Source organism: Camelus bactrianus, chromosome X (genome assembly GCF_048773025.1).
Source record: "Camelus bactrianus isolate YW-2024 breed Bactrian camel chromosome X, ASM4877302v1, whole genome shotgun sequence".
Taxonomy (NCBI): domain Eukaryota; kingdom Metazoa; phylum Chordata; class Mammalia; order Artiodactyla; family Camelidae; genus Camelus; species Camelus bactrianus.
Window position 1 is genome coordinate 59437199 of NC_133575.1, and position 18502 is coordinate 59455700.

Consider the following 18502-nt stretch of genomic DNA (forward strand, 5'->3'; position numbering starts at 1 on the left):
TTTATATATTTTGGAACTTTATTCTTGTTTATAGCTGAATAATATTCCATTGTGTGGATATACCACATTTTGTTTACCCATTCATCCACAGATGAACCTTTGGCTTCCACTTTTTGGCTATTGGGAGTAATGCTGCTATGAGCATTCATGTAAAAGTTTTTGTGTGGACCTACATTTTCATTTCTCTTGGATGTATTTCTAGGAGTGGAATTCCTGGGTCACATGGTAACCCTATGTTTAACATTTTGAGAAACTTCCAAACTGTTTTCCAAAGCAACTGCACCATTTTACATTCCCGCCAGCAATGATTGAGGGTTCCAATTTCTCCACATGCTTGCCTTACTTCTCTTTGTCTATCCTTTTTATTTTAGCTGCCATAGTGGGTGTGACGTGGTATCTGTGTGTGTGTGTTTTAAGAAACTGATGTTTATTTTTCAATAACTTTATTTGCATTTTCTGTTTAAGAGCCTGTGGAAGAACAGCTTAAGACTACCCAGTGGTCATTCCTACCTGTTCAGTGGCCTGAGCAGTGAGAGCAGTCTTCAGTGGTGGGCTGGGCACTCCATTCTTCAGGAGGAACTGCTGGATAGGCACAGAGGGCACCTACATGCTTTCAGAGCAGCCTGCAATCTTGGATTGAGTAGCAGTAAACTCAGGAGCTGGAGCAGACCAAAATTCCCCTTTGGTCACAGCCCTTCCAGCAGTGACCAGTTTATCTTTTTTGATCTCTTAAGGATCTCTGTAGAAGCACAGATCAGGCATGACCTCCCATGAGTGCTCATGAGAGATGCATGAGCAGAACTTCCTGGGCCAGCACCCACCACCTCAGACCCACTGAGTGGGCTCCCTTGTTGTTGAATGGGGTAGCAAGGTCCACATGGCACAGAGGAGAAATCCGTGTTACACAGAGCAACGGAAGGCAGGTTAACATGAGATGCCTCTGTGAGAAGCTGCTGGTCATCTGTGGGATCAGCGACCACTGGAAGTTGTGGCTCTCTGAAGGCTGCCTGGATCTGGTAAACGATGATTCCAGGAGTGAAGTGGCCAGCAAGAGGAGTGGCCCTGGTGGCAGCAGCAAACTTCTGCACAGCTTGATGGCCAGTATTCCTGGAGGATATGACACTGACATCAGCTGGGTTTTCAATGGCACCAGTCACCAGCAGAAGCTTCTCCCAAGTCCTCTTCAGATTTATGATGTAGATGCCCACTTTCCTTTCATAGACATACAGTTCCATTTGGAAGTCAAGGCTGGTGCCACCTAAGTGGGTTCCTGCTGCAAGGAATTTAAGGACATCCTCGTCCTTCATGCGCAGGACATCATGGGCTCTGGACACTGTGAAAGTTTCCCTTTAAGTTATGACAGAAAGCTCATTGTGGTTTTGATCTGCATTTCCCTGATGAATAGTGATGCTGAGCATCTTCTCATGTGCATTACCGGTACATCTTTGGGGGAATATCCATTCAAATCCTTTGCCTATTAAAAAAAATGAGTTATCTTTTTGTTGCAAAGTTGTAAGAGTTCTTTACATAGTCTGGATACAAAGCCCTTATCAGATGTATCATTTGCAGATATTTTCTTCAATTCTTTAGGTTGTCTTTCCTGTGCCAATGTTTTTGCATGCTTTTCCCCAAGACCACTCCTGTGAGGTAGATGTTATTAATAGGGAAATGGAAGTTCAGAGAGAAGAGAGAATTGAAATCCAGTTCTGTCTGACTGTTAACCTCATGCATTCTCCTCTACCCCAATCTGCTCAGAAAGACGTGTTCCTGGCTTTAAGGAGCTTGGTCTGGCTGAGGACATGAAACAATAACAAAAACGAATGCACTATAAAGGAGAGTTCCACTTGTCCCACAAGTGTCACAAGAGAAGTGTAGAGAAAGTGAGCACTTCTGGCTGGGGAAGTCAGGGCAGCTTCAGTGAGGTGGCATTTAAGTCTTGAAGAATGGGTACAGTCTCATTGGATGGAGGTGATGGAGTAAATGGAGGTGAGCATTTGCAAAGGAGAGTGGAAGATGAGGACTGAAAGAATGAAAGGAACTTTGATCCTAAGGCTGGCTGCGATGAGGAGTCATAGGGCTTGTTAGGATGGGAGATCCTGGGACTGCCTTGGCTGGAGGACCCAAGGATCTGGCTAACCTGGAGGATCCTGGGGTTGGCTGGCATAGGGGCTATGGGACACAGGCTTGGATGGAGAGTTTGGGGACCAGCTGGAGTAGGGGATGCCAGTGAAGTTGGGGGTGAGGTTCCAGGGGCTGCCTGGGACGGGGGAGCTGCAGACTGGCTAGGCTGGAGGGACAGGGGGCTGGCTAGGATGAGAGATCCGGGGACTGCCTGTGATGTGGACTAGAGAGAGAGAGATCACCTGAGATAGGACGTCCAGGGGTTGAATGGGATGGGGAATCTGACACTTGGGATTGGCAGACTCAGGGGATGGGGAGTTCGTGGGATGACTGGACCTGGGGGGCTGCCTGGGATTGGGGGAGTGTTCCTGGGATGTCTTAGATGAGGATCTTGGGCCTGGTAGACCCAAGGGACATTGGAATGGACTGGGATGGAGGGCTTCATTAGGCTGCGTTAAGTGAGGACCCCGGGACCGGTAGAACGGAGAGATCGGCAGCCTGCGACGGTGCTGGCCCTGGCCTGGCCGCGGTGCCTTGGGGCGGGTCCGGCTTCGGGAGCTGGCGGCGGCGGCAGGTGGGACGCGCGGGGGCGGGCCGGGCGCGCGGGGTGGGGGCAGGGGCGGGGGGCGGGCCGGCGGCCGGGGCGGTCCCGCGCGGCCGCGCTGCGCAGTGACTCCGCAGCGGGCGGAGCGCCGTGGGCCGCGTCCTCGGGAGCCGTGGCGGTGGCGGCGGCGGCGGCAGCGGTAGCCTCAGCTCCTGCTCCCCGTACCGCCGGCCCCAGCGCTGTCTCCCGGGCCCCCCCGGGCCCCCGGGCCCTCGAGCCCGGTGCGCGCCCTCGCGTCCCGCCGGCCCCCTCCCCCGGCTGGGCCCGGGGGAGGGTGGCGCCGTGAGCGAGCGGGGACCGGGCTCTCTTGCCCCTTCCCCTGCCCCTGGGCCGCCAGGATGGAGGCGGGGTCGGGTCCCCCGGGCGGCCCGGGATCCGAGAGCCCCAACAGAGCGGTGGAGTACCTGCTGGAGCTGAACAACATCATCGAGAGCCAGCAGCAGCTGCTGGAGACCCAGCGGCGGCGCATCGAAGAGCTGGAGGGCCAGCTGGACCAGCTCACCCAGGAGAACCGCGACCTAAGGGAGGAGAGCCAGCTGCACCGCGGGGAGCTGCACCGGGACCCCCACGGCGCGCGGGATAGCCCGAGCCGCGAGAGCCAGTACCAGAACCTGCGCGAGACCCAGTTCCACCACCGTGAGCTGCGGGAGAGCCAGTTCCACCAGGCGGCCCGGGACGTGGGCTACGGGAACCGGGACGGCGCCTACCAGAACCGGGAGGCTGTGTATCGGGACAAGGAGCGGGACGCCTCCTACCCACTCCAGGACACTGCCGGTTACTCTGCCCGCGAGCGCGACGTGGCCCAGTGCCACCTGCACCACGAGAACCCGGCCCTGGGTCGTGAACGTGGCGGGCGGGAGGCCGGGCCAGCGCACCCGGGCCGCGAGAAGGAAGCCGGCTATTCAGCGGCGGTGGGCGTGGGGCCCCGGCCACCGCGGGAGCGGGGCCAGCTGAGCCGTGGCGCATCCAGGAGCTCCAGCCCCGGGGCCGGCGGCGGCCACAGCACCAGTACCAGCACCAGTCCGGCCACAACCCTGCAGAGAAAGTAAGAAACGCGTGTTTGTCTCTCCCGGCTCTTCCCTGCTAGTTCCTTCTCCAACTTGTATGGCTGGTAAAGTAAGAAGCCGGTGCCTGATTCCATGTCCTCCTCTCCCATCCCAACCTGTCAGGAGAAGCCGAGTCCCCCTCATGCAGCCGACACCCCTTCTCTAGCTACCCCAGAGTGGGTTGGCCGGAGGAGTGCAGGCGTGCAGGCGTGCAGGCGTGCAGGCGTCTCTTCTTTCTCAAAACCGTAGCCAGTGAGGGCCTGGAGCAGTCATCACCCCCTCCACTCTTTACCCCCTCGCTGTATCTTTGCCAGAGGATGACTTCTCATTTATTTATTTATTTTGGATGTGTTGGTTGGGATTTTTATTGTCTGCGGTGGTGTCAGCTTAGAGCCCCAAGGGAAAGAAAGCCCCCCTCCTTCCTACCCCCCCCCCCGCCGCCACCGGTCTCCTCTGCAGGTCCTGAGTGCAGGCCTGATCTTATCTCCTCTGGCGGCCTCAGTTCCATCCTTTCCCAGAGAGGCAGGTGGGAACCAGAATGGCTGCTGGAGGCTGAGACATCCCTCTGAGGGGAACTGCAGTACATCCTGGCCAGGGGAGCAAAGATGGAGGCCTGGCCCTTGGCTAGTTCCTCAAAGACCACCCCCTCTCCACCTTCCAGAAAAACACCACCCAATTAAAGAGAGTACCAGGAAGGGAAGTCTACAGATCTTCCCTCTTGTTGGATCAGTGCCAGTTTCTGTGCTGGGGTCTGTGTGTCTGCCTATTTGGGACAGCTTGGCAATCTAGCTTGGGTTGGTGGGGCATGGGCTGGGTCCACTTTTTCTGTGCAGATACCATGGTGAGCTGGTCAGGATAAATGTCAGGCTGAAAGAGTCAAGGGCACGCAGGCTCACAGGGCTGCCCTAAAGGCTCCTGGATTTCTTTTCTGCTGTATTGGAAAGAATACTGAAGTGGGAGTTAGGAAACCCAGGTTCCCCTTCCAGCTCTACTGCAGATTGGCTTTGTGACCTTGACTGAATCCCTTCCTCTCTCAGACCATCAGTTTCCCCGTATCTTTTTAAAAGGCAAGGTCTGCCTTGACTGCTCTTGGAAGGCCCCTCCAGCTTAGATTTGATGGTTCTGTGATTGATCCAGCTACACTACAGAGCAAGTCTGAAGTCCTCTAGCGAATGGACAGCTTTCCCCCTCCTCTCACTGCTCAGCTGGTCCTACCATGTGCCACAACCAGTGGAGTGTCTCTTGGAGGCTGGGCTGGGGGTGGGGAAGCCTTCTGCCTCAGGAAATCTGCCGGGAGCCAGCTCTCTGCAACTCCCCCGTGGTGAGGCAGCAGGCTGGGGTGCTGGGTTGAGATGGCTGGGCCCCAGGAGCAGCAGCTGCAGCTCAAGGTCTCGGCTGGGCTCCACTGCAGTGCACCCTCAGCTGAGGTTTGGTGTGGGCTGCCCCAGAGGGAGCTGGGCTCTTCTGCCCAGGTGGGGCTGCTGGGAGCACATTCCTGGAGGACTGACTGTGCAGCTTGGGGTCCCCCGCTGGAGGGAGGGTCCAGATCACCCAAGAAAGGCCCTCTCAGGAGAGGGCCAGGGTTGGGTGGGGGGTAGAGGGAGACTGGGATGGGCATGGTGGTCCTGGAACCTGGCTGCCAAAGACTTTTCTACAGTGGTCAAGCCAGTGACAGAGGAAGCAGCCTCATTATATGTGGCTCCAGGGAGCAGAACCAGGAGCAATGGGGAAAATTTGGGATAAATTAGGAAGAAATTTCCAACCTGGCTGTCTGGTGATGGATGCAGTGAGCTGCCTCAAGGGGGTTAGGGAGGGCTGGAGAAAGCATGATAGTTCCTGAATTAGCATAAAGCCTAATGAAATGGCCCAGGTCTCCCCTGAGTTCAGGATTTCATTCCCCTCAGATTCTCCATCCTGCAGACGTGGATCTGAATCTCTTGGCTGCCTAGAAGCCTGTTTGCTCTTGAGCTCTGTGCTTCTGCCATCCAGGCAGGCCTGCCTCTCAATCCTTCCTGCTTTTTGTACAACCTCCAGGCTGTTTATTGGATTTTCTTGCTTCCCAGTTCCTACTGGATTTATAAGGGGATTTAGATAGTCCTTGGAGTTTCTCCTGGCCATATATTAAATATTTGCACATCCATTATTACTTCTTTTGGTCCTCACATCAGGCCCTGTGCAGTGAGCACCAGCAACTCCATTTTAGATATGGGGAAACTGAGGCTCCAAAAAAAAGGAAGGGACCTTGCTCAAGGTTACCCTGCCAGTTCGTAATGGAGCTGGGACTAGGACCCAAGTCCACCTGTCCTCCAGGCCTGTTATTTCTCCACTCAAGCTTTCCAGCCCCTAGGGAGTCTCTCAGCCTCAGGACCTGGCCAGGTCACAAACTGGGAGAGGCCAGGATCACCTTTGATATCTAGAGGATTTGAGCAGGAGAAGAGGGCTTAGGAGGGAGGGAGTGATGAGAGGGGGAGCTGTCGGTGGGGAGGGCAGAAGGCCTTGTCTCCCTCCTTTCCACTCTCCTCTCCCTCTTCTTGGCCAGGCATCAGGAGGGCCTGTTGATGCAATAGCCATTGTTGTCACCACAGCTGCTGCAAGAGACTCCCCTGCCAGGCCTGTTCTGGGCTGTAAGGAGTGGGTGAGGAGGCTGCCTCTGGAAGCCAGGGCAGGCAGGGTGGGAGTTGAGCAGCAGAGGCTGCAGCATTATTGGGGGAGGATAGGAAGAGCTGGTAGAGGCTGGGCGCTCCTGGTCCCCAGGCTCCCTCTGCTGGAGGAAGAGGGGAGAGAGGGGCCGGGGCCCAGCTGCTGCTTGTTGAGGGGCCCTTCTGCCCAAGGACTGATTCAGTCCTCCTGGCTACCCTGTGCGTCACCACAATCCCCATTTTACAGCCAAAGAAACCGAGGGCTCGGAGGAGTGAGGCAACACACCAGAGGTCACGCTACCCGTGAGACAGACTCCCAAGCCTGTGAACTTTCCCTCTACCGCAGTTGATAGCAGCTGTCATGTCCACCCCCAGCCCTGTCATCCCCCCAGGATTCCCACATCCTCCCTTACTGTCTCTTCTGGACAGGTTCCCGGATGCCAGTATGCCTTCTGCTGTGCTCTGGGTGTGGTCTTTCTAGTGCAGCATAGAGCGCAATGGGCCGACCTCCTTCTGGCCGCTGGGCCTCTGTATGTGAGGTCTTTGCTTGCTTGCTTGTTTGTTAGCAGCGGCTGGTCTCCAGCAGTGCTCAGGTCTTTTTCCCTGGAATTGTCGCCCCCCTCCCCAACCCGCTCCCTCCAGATGATTAGAGAAGAGCTCAGTTTTTCGTTGTTGATCTTGGCCTGGCCCCCCTTGCAGTTCTGGCGCCTGGAATGATTTACAGGCATGCTGGGGGCCACTGCTGAGTCGCTCCACGCTGAAGAGAGCTGCATTTCCCACGCTTTCTGCCTGGGCCCAGCTCCGGCTCTGCCGTAGGCGGTGGTGGGCTGAAGCTGGTTTGGTGGTAACTCTCCATCCTCTGCCCCCACTGCCCCCCCCCCCGCCCACCCAGCAAGCTGGCTGACACTGGGGGACAGCAACCAGAGGGGCCAGCTGGGTGTTCTCAACAAACAGAGCAATGCGTGGTCTCCAGCAGGGCTGCTGGGCTAGCTCCTCTGATGTGCGGTGTGGTGTGCAGTGGGGTTGTTAGTGGGCTCCGCAGCGACTGAGGGCGCTGGGAGGAAGGGGGGAGGGGGAGGGAGCCCAGGTAGGGGTGCTGGGGAAGTCTGTCTCCTTTGGGGTCTTGGGCACTTTTCTGGGGTGGCAGCGGGGAGGGTTCTCCTTCTTCCCAGGAGGGAATACCATTTCTGTTCCCCCCAACTGTGTCGGGAGCATTATACTCGTGTGGGAGGCAATGATCGAATTGAATGAGAATTAGAGGATTCTTGCTTCTCTGTCTAGATCTGGGGCGAGAATGGGGCTGTTGTCATCCACAAACATTTCTTGGCTGTGTGCACAGAGCAGGAGGGGCCACCAGTCTGAGCCAATACCACGCTCTCTCTCTGCGCTTGAGAGCCCCCCACCTCCTCCCCTGGCCAGAGCCCCAGGGGGCCAGGCCTGAGCCAGTGAGGTGGGGGGGGCGGTTCTCAGGGTGGACCAGGCCACTGGTTGAGGACCTGGATGGGGGTTTAAAGGGAGTGGATATCTCCTGGTGTCCGATGGAGAGGGAGGTAGACAGAAGACTGCACCCAGGATTGCTGTCTGCTACTCTTTCATCTGCCCTGCCTCTGCCTTCTGTGGCCTCTGAATTTGCTAGGAGAATCGGAAAGGCTTGGAGCGTGAAAAAGTGGCCACGCACGTGCTGAGCCTCAGCCTTCTGTGTGCCAGGCACCATCCTATGTGGCTTTATGTAACAATCGCCAACATTTTTTTTATTGCATTTACTGCGTGCCAAGCACAGTTCTAAGTGCTTTCCATGGATTAATTCATTCACTCTCCACATGAATCCTGTGATACAGATATTAAGTCCATTTTACAGATGAGGAAGCTGAGGCCCAGAAAGGTTGGAGAACTTACCCAAGGTCACTCAGTGAATAAGTAGCATTAACTGAGAAGGAACAGGAAGGAGCCCGGGTGGCCAGGCTCCAGAGTCCGTCCGCAACTTTCTCACCCACGACCCAGTACTGCCTCTTATTTGTACAAGAGTCCTTGCCAGGTGGGTGTCCATATTATCCTCATTTTTCGGACAAGGAAATAAGGATCAGAAAGGTGCAGTGACCTGGCCGTGGTTACACAGCTGCATGGGTCCCAGAACTATCTGGCTCCTGAGCCTATGGTCCACCATTGCAGGCAGGTGGGGTGAGAAGATAAAGATACTCTGGGTATGGCTCCGGGCTTCCCCCAGCAGAGCTCCTGGGACCACTGCTTAGTCAGGCTCCCTCTCCTGATCACCTCCTGGATTTTGACCATAGTCCCCTAATTGATGCCCTCCTGCTCTGGTTCCTCCAGTCCCCTGATGAGGTGCAGTCAGGCCAAGCTTTCTGTGGGGCTCCAGTGGTTTCCCTCTGTCTCGGCCTGCAAGAGAAGGCTCAGACTATTCTGCTGGCCACACATGGGCCTCTTGGAATGTCACCTTTCTCCTCTCATCTTGATCCAGTCTCCCTCACACAGTCCGAGTTCCTGCCAGATCAGCCTGTGTGCCCCGTTGTCAGCCCACTCAGCCTCCTGAGAGCCTCTGGGTCTTTGCTCATGCTGTGCCCTTCTCCTGGGCTGCTCCATCCAGTGCCCAGGCTGAGCTCCACTGTGGTCACCTCTCCTGTGTTTGTGTGCTGGTCTATCCCTGACCCTTGAAATGAGCACTTTGGCCCTTTTTATACCTTTGTTCGTTTACATCTCATGTCCTCTCTCGTAGCTTGAGGGCTCCTTCGAATTGAGAGTTCATGGGCATATATCAAGCGCATGTGGTGTCAGTCCCTGTGCTAGGGGCCGTGGGCATGAGTGAAGGAAGGAGCTCGAAGCTTGGAAACACACAGCACAGCACATAGTAGCTGCTCAATAAATATCGAGTAGTCAGATTAAGTCCTGGTGCACTAAGGGCCTGGGGTGCCTAAGGTCGTCTTCCTTCCAGGATGCCTGTGGTGAGAGATGACCCAACTCCAGAATTCTCTTGGCTTCTATATGGCTTTTTCCTCATGCTCCCTGGAGCTGTTTGGCTTCTGCTGTCTGTGTTCCTCCCACTCACAAGGCTCCCAGTTTATAGGGATGTTAGGGTAGCAGAGTCAGACGAGACTTTAGAGACATTTAGTTCAAGATGCTCCTCGTTAACCTGTCCCTCTTGTGCCAGGGCCATGTCATACCATGGTCTTCCCCCTCAATGCAAGAGCTTCTGTTCTGAACCTGTGTTCTATCTGTGCCATCCAGTGGGAAGTTACTTATTTACCCATCAAATCTTGATTGGGTTCTGATCCTGGGCTGGGCACGGTGTCTCGGAATCAGGTAAGTCATTTAGGGCAAGACCATTTGCTAGTTATTCTCACTTCTTTGTGATGTTGGGTCTCTCTCCAAGCATCCACGTTGAAAGCACTGACACAAGGACGCCTGTTCTCCAGTACTTAGGTGCTGAAGCTCTCTGGGCCCTTCGCATTTGGAGAAAGCGTGATGCCTTGAATGAGGACTTGGTGTAACCCTAGGCAAGTCACTTAACTTTCAGAGCCTCACTTGTCTCAAGTAGTAAAGAGGGACAGAACTGTTTTTTCTGATATGTATGGTTCCTATTGGCCATTCCCCCGTCCCAAAAAAATGTACCAGAAAGTTTCCTGGCTGCCTAGCACACCCATCAAGGTCCTGATAAGCGTGGAAAGCTAAGGGATTAAGGATGGAAAATAATATGTGAGTCTGCCCTGCCCTCTAGAGGTGCAGCGTAGCAAACAAAACAACCCAGCCAAGATCGTCGCATCGCATTTCAAAACAAAGATGACAAGCCAGGGCTACATGACAGATCAGGTTGATTCCTCTAATGTTTTAGAAGGAAATTGATCATAGTTGTCACCTGATGTGTACCACTTCACTAATATCAAATGCGTTTCTTTGTAGCTACGGATTTTTATACCTTTTTAAATTCTTGGAAAAATAAGATTGCATATCAGGGCCTTGTGATTCCTGCTGGATTCCAGGATGCAGTATACTGCATTCACCTGAATAAAACCAGTATTTTCCTCTACAGAACCGTTTTAGAATTATTCTCATTATATCTGTGATTAAAAGGTATCTAATTTCTTTCTTTCCCCAAATTTCATTATACAACTGGGAGGCATCTCACACAATGTCCATCTGATACTCTAGACAATTCATAAATAACTCATCTTATGAGAACTAAATAAGAAGACAAAAACTTGTATGATATTGTACATCAATTATACTTCAATAAAAATAAATAGAACATCGGAAAAATGACATATATGAAGTGTTCAACAGAGAATGTATGTTTACTCAGGGATAGGTATTTTTATTATTGATAACTTTGCAAAATTCTGTGCCATTGAAGGGTAGGAGGGAGAGGCCATATGGGAGTTCTCCACATACTGAGACAGAGAGATCACTACAGTGAATATTGTGCACCTGCATGAGGCAAGGATTCTGTGCTTAATATTAAACACTTCCTGGCTTCAGGGTGCTCACAGTCAGATGCAGAAGGCAAATGTAATGTGGTGTCCTGTGTGCTATGCTAAATGGGAGCATGGGGGGCCGTGGGTGGCCAAAGAAGGCACGGCTACCCAGATTGTTAGGGAAGGCTTCCTGGAGGAGGTGATGCCTGAGGCTTGGAGGATGCATAGGAGTTAGCTAGGTGACAAAGGATGGCGTGTGGATTGGTGGAAATTGGGAGCAAAAGGGAGGTGAAGACAGAGGAGACAGCATGAGCAAGTGTACAGAGGCATGGAGCCAGCAGGGTATGTGGAGGGGGGAAGGGGAACACTTCTACCAGGTCAGTACAAACTAGAGCACAAACAGGGTGGGCAGGGAGGGTCTGGAGAAGAGTCTGAAGACTTGGCCAGCCCAGATCCCAAGGACACTCGAGTAGCAGGATAAAGAGCTTTATTCTGTTGGGAATTCAGAACCAACATAGAGGTTTAAGTCAAAGGAAGAGGTGTGTATTGTAGAGAATCGGGTGACGTGTCAAGAGCCATGTTTTTGAGAGAGCCTGCTAGAGGGCAGTTTGGAAGATAGACTACAGGGCATCCAGTGATGAGGCCAATGCGACAGTCTAGATGAGAGATGATAAGGCCTGAACTTGGGTGGTGGGAGTAGACATGATCTACTGGGGGAGAAAGACAGTGACAACATACTGACAAGTGCTGTGACAGAGGAGAGTGTAGCCATTTCTGACCAATAGGGTTTTTTTTTAATTATTACTGAACAATGTGTCAATTTCTGGTATACAGCAACCAATGGGGTTTTAATAATACCAGCTTAAAAGTCAAGAAACTTCCATCCACAGAGACCCTTAAAAATCATCCTGTGCAAACTCTTCATTTTATAGATGAGAAGACTGAGGCCCAGAGAGAGAAAGGACTTGTACAAGGCCACTCAGCATGTGAGCAGAAGCGCTGTGACTAGACAGGTTGCTCTAGTATTAATGCCAGTGTTAATAGCATCATTCCTTAAATGTGCTATTTTATGCCTTGAAATCCTGTGAAGATTGCAGGGATCATTATCTTTGTCCCTCAGATGAGAAAACGAGACCTCGAGGAGGCTGGGTGATTTGTTGGGGAGGAAGCGATAAAGAGGAGGCATCGCCCAAATAAAGGCTCTCTTGCTTCAGTGGCAGACAGACCCTCTGCTTTGGTTTAGCCCCTCAGAAATCTGATTGGCTAGATTCAGAGCTGGGGCTTATGGTTTCCTTTTCTCCACCTGGGCCCAGCCTTCTTTCTGCCCTAGAGGTCCTCATTTAATGTAACTAAGGCAGCTCAGTGGCAGTTTCTGGCCTGACAGCCAGGCCTGTCATTGCCTTTTTTCTGTTTTCATTGCAGAGGGCAGGCCTGTGTCTGTCATCACTGTGTCCCCATAGCCTTGGGCAGGGTGTCTCCAGCCTGAGTGCCTTTGTTTTGAGGCCCTGTGGTATGATACGTGAAGAATGAGCTTTGGAGATGGACAGATGTTAAGTTTGAATCTAGGCTCTGCCCCAATCCCCTAGATGACCTCAGCTCAGTCATTTCCCCTTCTCTGAGCTTTAGTTTCCTCATCCATAAAATGGGATGACAATGCCCATCTCTCAGGATTGACTAGGCTTATTTGCGTGGCATTCCCTGACAACTTGTAGGTACTCAATAAACAGTTATTTCCGGGGGAAGAAAACTGATGGCATAATTCATGATCATACCAAGGCATATGCTCTCATACCTCATTTCATAATCATGATATTACCTGGGATTCTTTAGATTTTATAGGAGATAACTCATCCACATAGCTGGATAACATATGATTACAATAAGCCAACTTAAAGGTTAACAAAACAAAAACCAAAACAAATCAAAAACAGTCATTTCCTTTTCCTTCATGAAATCTCCCATAGACAGTGACTTGAAGAATTCAGTGCCCAGCAAAGGTTCTCTTCCTCTGAAAACTGATATATTTCCTCCTGCCTCATATGAGGCTGTCATGGCTCATTGTATCTTGCTTTCTGCCTCAGCTACCAGTTAATTTGAAGTACAACTCTAGCATCATTGATCTCTTTTTCTGAGTTCTTATTTTCTAGTTCAATTTTTATTCTTTCCTTATCTGTGTTATTGGAGTAAGGCACCTCAAATCCTTTGTGACTCAGGCAGGTATAAATAACTAATGGGGGTAAATAGTTGAATGAATGGAAGGCTAGCGAGGCTGGGCTGCTGCTGATGGGGTTTGAAGAGGACCAGAGGGTGGTGCAGGCTGGGGCAGCTGAGAAAGCATCTGTAACAGATGACTGTTACTCTATGATAAGGAGTCAAAGGGCTGGTTAGGAGGAAGTTGGTCCTTTACTAGCCGGTGTTGCTCCTGCTTGAAAAATCAGCATGGATTGGGGAACAAGACCTCACATCACCTAGAGTAATCATCCTCCCCGTTTTGTATGGACTATGTGGGAGACTGAGATCCAAAGAAAGAGGAGAGACTTATTTTTAAAAATTGAATCAAAGCAGTACATATACATAATTTTAAAAAAGCAAATATTACAGAAGGATATATATATATATATATATATATAAAGCTAATGTCTCCCTGCCCTCCCACTTCCCAGCCCCCAGAGGTGACCACTTTTTCCATTTAGGGTTTCTGATGGTAACTTCATCTCTCTAAATAAATATGCTTCAATGGTTATTTCTTCACTTATCAACTTTAAACATCATCAGCTGACTTCCTCCTTCTATGACAAGTGAGAATTTAGCTTATTTACAACACCTGACTCTTTTTCTCCCCTTCCCAAACTTTAATAGTTATATTACTATTTTGGTTCCTCTATTACCTTTGTAACTTTATTAAATACTATTTATATTGTAATTTCTTATTCCATCAGCTTTCCACAGTATCTCTTGAGCACTCAGTTTGTAAGACATAGTTATTAGCGTCCTATCCTTCCCTCCATCTCTCCTCCATCTTTCCATCTTCCACTTTCTTCTGTATTCTGTTCTTTTGTATCCAGCAAGGTTGATTACATTTGCATTCTGTTCTGTAACAATATTTAGGTCTTCAGTGCTTTATCTGGACAAATTGATTTTAAAAGTTGACCACCAATACACTGTTTATGTGATTATAACTAGGTCATATTATTCATTGCAGGGCCAAATAGTGTACTATAATTACCCCTCACTTCCCACAGGTTCACTGTCCCAACCTCTGTACTCCCAGGAAAATCTTCCTAGCATCAAGATCAAATGAGTTTTCCTTTCTTATGGTCTATGAGTTGCTCAAAATCATGCTGCTTTTTACTTTGTTTCATATTTGGACCAGAACTTTCTTTCTATCTGTATTTATTTATTTATTCAAACTTACTGTTGTGTGGGGTTCCTTGAAACCACAGGATAATCATAGCACATCTTTGGGGGACAGTTTATTGAAGATTTTTTAGGAGAGGGTTTTTTTTTTTAAACTTCATCAGTACTTTAGGATTTTGATCTTGGTGTTTATATGAAATTCTGAGGCCTTGATTTAAATCTTCATTGTATTGTGATTTCCTTTTAGGTGTATTGTACTAAGTGAAACTTGTCAAATAAATCTTCCTTTTAACAACTGCAAAAAAAAAACCCACCCCTTCATACTGAAATATAATATGCATACAGAAAAACGCTCATATCACAAACAAGTGGCTTGGTCAATTTTTACAAGCCAAACATACCTATGTAACCATCACTTAGCTCAAGGTCTGTTTTTCACTCAGCCTACCTGGTACTCAGTGAGCCCTTTCAATCTGATGCACCTTGTCTTTTCTTACATAATTTCTTTGGTAGTTTCCTCCCCTTCATTTTCTGTTTTCTTTCTGGAATGTCTGTTAGTTGGAGATTGAACTTCCTGGATTGATCCTGTAGGCTGCTTACCTTTTCTGTCGTATCTTCAGTTTTATGGTATGTGGATAAGTTAATAGAAAGACTGAGTGAGATGTCTATATATCTGGGCTGGCTTGTCCACTCTCTGGCTTTATTTTAGGTGAGGCACCAGGGAGCTGGTTGTTATAAAGGGTGCCCGAAAATGCCAGAATGAAAAGCACTTTATTCTGGGAGCACCAAAATTCCATTATGTGCCCTAATTGATCCCAGAGAGTTTAATTCCTTTAGCTAGGAGTCCTCTTACATTTTCCCTAGGAGTGAATGCCAGCAGCTTGTGTTTTAAATCTGGGCGGTGGGAGGGGGCACAGGGGAGGATATCATGTACTTATCTACAGTTTATCCAACCCCCCACCCTGTTTTCAGCCCCTGATCACTCCTGCCCTCCCTTATACCTACCATATCCAAGTCTGGACTCTCTAGGCCTGTGCTGGCCCGCCCGGCTCCCTCTCCGGCTGCAACCCCCTGAGTGGTGTTGCTGGCTTTCCTTCAACTGTGAACACTCTTCTCTTTGTTTTTTTGCTCCCAGAAATTTGTTGAAATCTCTCACTCACTGATATCACCCTCTCCCATCCACTTCACTGTTGGGATTTCGTACCTAATTGTATTCCTTCACGTTCGTTTTAAGTGGGGTCCTGAGAGTAGGATGGAGGGGGAAGGGGTGAGAAACATTTATGCTTGTGAGGTCCAAACTCAGGCTAAATCTGCTTTTCAAAATGGTTGTTTTGCTGTCTCAATCCAGATGGAGAATGGAAATTACTTGTAAACCCCCCAAATACCCTACCCTGTATGGCCTCATTTTGGCACGTGTTGCCTCTGGCTCCAGCCCTGTCGTGAGCATTCGTGTGGCAGCCTCACAAGCACCCCTTTTCCTCAACCTCTGCCGTCAAGAGAACCCTCAGCTGAGGAACTAGGTGGGGGTCAGAACCCTGCCCCCGCCCCCGTCCTGCCATGGCCTCCCTCAGCACCTCCCCCCCATCCCCCGTGGGGGCCAGCCCCTCCACCTCTCAGGGTGCCTTCTCTGTGACATGAGAGGGTTTGGGTCTGCTGTGAGCTGGGCTTTGGCAGGATTGGGTGGGCGCTTGGAGAACCGCCCAGCCTCCTGTGTTTAGGCAGTGGGAGCAGGTGGGCCAGAGATGGGCCCCAGCGCACAGGAGGGGGCTTTGAGGCTGAGCTGAAGCTTCTGCAACAGCAGGCTGCTCTCACTGCTCCCCCTTCTGCCCACTCTCTTTCCCATCATGGCTGAACCTCCATCCTTCTGCCTCCAGCAGAGGGAAGCAAGAAGGGAGGGCTGGAGAGCCGGTTCCATTTTCCTTTTCTCTCTCTTTGTCATAGTGCTGAGGTGCTTTGGGCTGCAGTACCTCTGCCTAACCCCTTTTTGGTGCTCCCCCTTCCATCCTTGAGTGATCATCTCTTCCAGAAGCACCCCCTGAATGCACATGGTCAGGGAGGGGGGCCTGGGGCTGCACTGTGTGGTGGGGGCAGGGGGGCAGATCGGAGCCAGGTGAAGGAGAGAGACCAAGCTCACGGGCTGCTGTGGAAGACGAAGTGCCGTCTAGCTCTGGCATGACAGAAGGAAGCCACAGCTGTAGCCCTTAAAAGCATTGATTTTGGAGTCAGAAAAACCCTAGCCTCACATCTCAGCACCACCATTTATTAGCCGTGTGACTCTAGGTAAATCACGTTGCTACTTGGAGCCTCTGTTTTCCCATCTATACAATGAGAAGAATAACTGCCTTGCGCAGCTGTTCGGAAGATAACAGGTCGTGGAGCATTGTAGGTACTTAATAAATAACCACATTATTCTTTTGGGATATTAGAAGGTGAAAGTGCTAAGGACCAAACAAAGCCCGCTTTTGTGACTGAAAGGAGCGGGAGGTTAGGAAGTCAGCATCTGACGTTGTCACTCCTTGGGCCAAGCCCCCCCGCCAGGGGCTCCCCCGCAATTATATGATGAAGTACACACTCTTGCCCGGAGTCTTTGTTGTAGTCTCTGCCTGCCTTTCTTCTCTTTAAAATAAAAATGTGAAGTGATGGTTGCCTATTTTCTGAAAAAGAAATTTTGAAAACGATAGATGAATACTTCCTTTGAAGTGTGCAGCAATGTTTATCGTCATCATCATCGTCGTCATCATCATCCCAGAACTTTTCAAGGAGTAGTGGTAATAAAAGACTATAGGAAAAGGAATCATCAGCAAAAAGATAACTGACAACCGAAACCACCATGGCCTTCATTTTGTATCCTCGCCACCATCTTGACCTTCGATATCATGTGGATCCATTCCTGACAATGGTTACTTTATCCAACAAGGTTTCTGATTTGTCCTGTGGTTCATCTAGTGGTTCATCTCTTTAATTAACCTTTATAAGATTTTCTTGCATGTCACCATTACCTCCTCCACCTGACTGCTATACCCACCTATTTGTCATTTCTAGATCTGATTCTTGGCTCAGCTGGGCCCCTTAGAAAGGAGTCTTCCTCTCCACCTGAATTATCTTTCAAAAGGTCTTTACTTTTGCCTTTCACATCATCATGATTTAGGTGGCAATTGAACTTGGAAGGCATCTTTGCCTCTCCCCTAGTGCTTTTCAACTTCCTGGCTGTCATGAGTAGGTTTTCACACCACTTGTGGTCTAGGAAAGCTCTTGTGTGCTCCTTTGGATCACGCCACAGCCCCACTCATCTTTCTAGCCACTCTATTCCCTTCCTGACCCTGCATTCCAGTTATTCTGAACTGTCTAGGGTACCGTTGGCAAAGTGGACTTCTTTTTGGTTCCATGCCTATATTCTGGCTATTCTCTTGGCCAGGAGTACCTTTTTACCCTGCATGTCTGTTCTAGGCACTTGAAAACAGTGAACAAAACAGACAAAACCTCTGCCCTGTGGAGCTAACATTCTAATGTGTGAACGTAGGGGGCCAGGACAGAGAAGAAACAAATTAAATAAGAAGATACAACATATGTCAAATAGTAGTAAGTGCTATGGGGAAAAATAAAGCTGGACAGGAAGTGGGTGCAGAAGACCCAGTCAACCCCACCGTAGCCAGTGTTTGCACACTCATTATTAAGAAGCCTTTTCCCATTTTAGTATTTTCTAATGTTATTACGTATTCTTTGCAACCCTGATCCTTCCAACAACTTTATTAGGTTAGTGCCATTACTATCTTTATTGTATTGGTGAGCAAAGTGTGCCTTAGAGATGTAAATCACCTACTAGGAAGGGCAGAGCTAGGATTCAGACCTAGGCCCATCTGCCCCAAAGCCTGTGCTCATAACCACTAAGCCGTTGTGCCCTCAGCAAGCCTCACAACAACTCTCTGAGGTGAGAATGATTATACCTATTTTATAGTTGAGGAAACTGAGGTTCAGAGAGGGGAAGGGACTCATCCATGGTTGCACAGCAAAGAAATGGATTTGCACCCAGATCTTTCCAACACTCAAGACCAACCAACCCTGAGGCCTGGGGACCTATGGACTTGCCTGCTTCTATATATGTGCGGCCCAGGCCAGGCAAAGTACCAGTCGAGGTTGGCCTTCCCCCTTCTCATCCCACCTATAGTTCATATATGGAACCTTGAGATGTGTATGGATGCCCCAGCCCACATCTGAGCCCTGTCTGCTTTCCCTTCCCTTTGGCCACCTGTTGGGCCTAGCAGATGGTCCTGGATAAGAAGACCTCACAATTCATCCAAGTAAGCTCAAGAA

The 18502-nt window shown here is 50.2% G+C and overlaps 1 protein-coding gene and 1 pseudogene across 2 annotated transcripts in view; one reads left to right on the plus strand and one right to left on the minus strand.

The window, feature by feature from the left end:
• Positions 1-558: 558 nt before the first annotated feature.
• Positions 559-1307, minus strand: LOC105081651 (small ribosomal subunit protein uS2-like; annotated as a pseudogene).
• A 1504-nt stretch (positions 1308-2811) lies between these two features.
• The window catches only part of IQSEC2 (IQ motif and Sec7 domain ArfGEF 2), a 75922-nt gene continuing 60231 nt past the window's right edge, over positions 2812-18502 (plus strand). For both annotated transcript variants that reach the window (XM_010970679.2, XM_074359251.1), the window contains exon 1: positions 2812-3770. In XM_010970679.2, the coding sequence (XP_010968981.2) occupies positions 3064-3770 (707 nt within the window). In that variant the 5' untranslated portion in view covers positions 2812-3063. The remainder of the gene's footprint in view (positions 3771-18502) is intronic.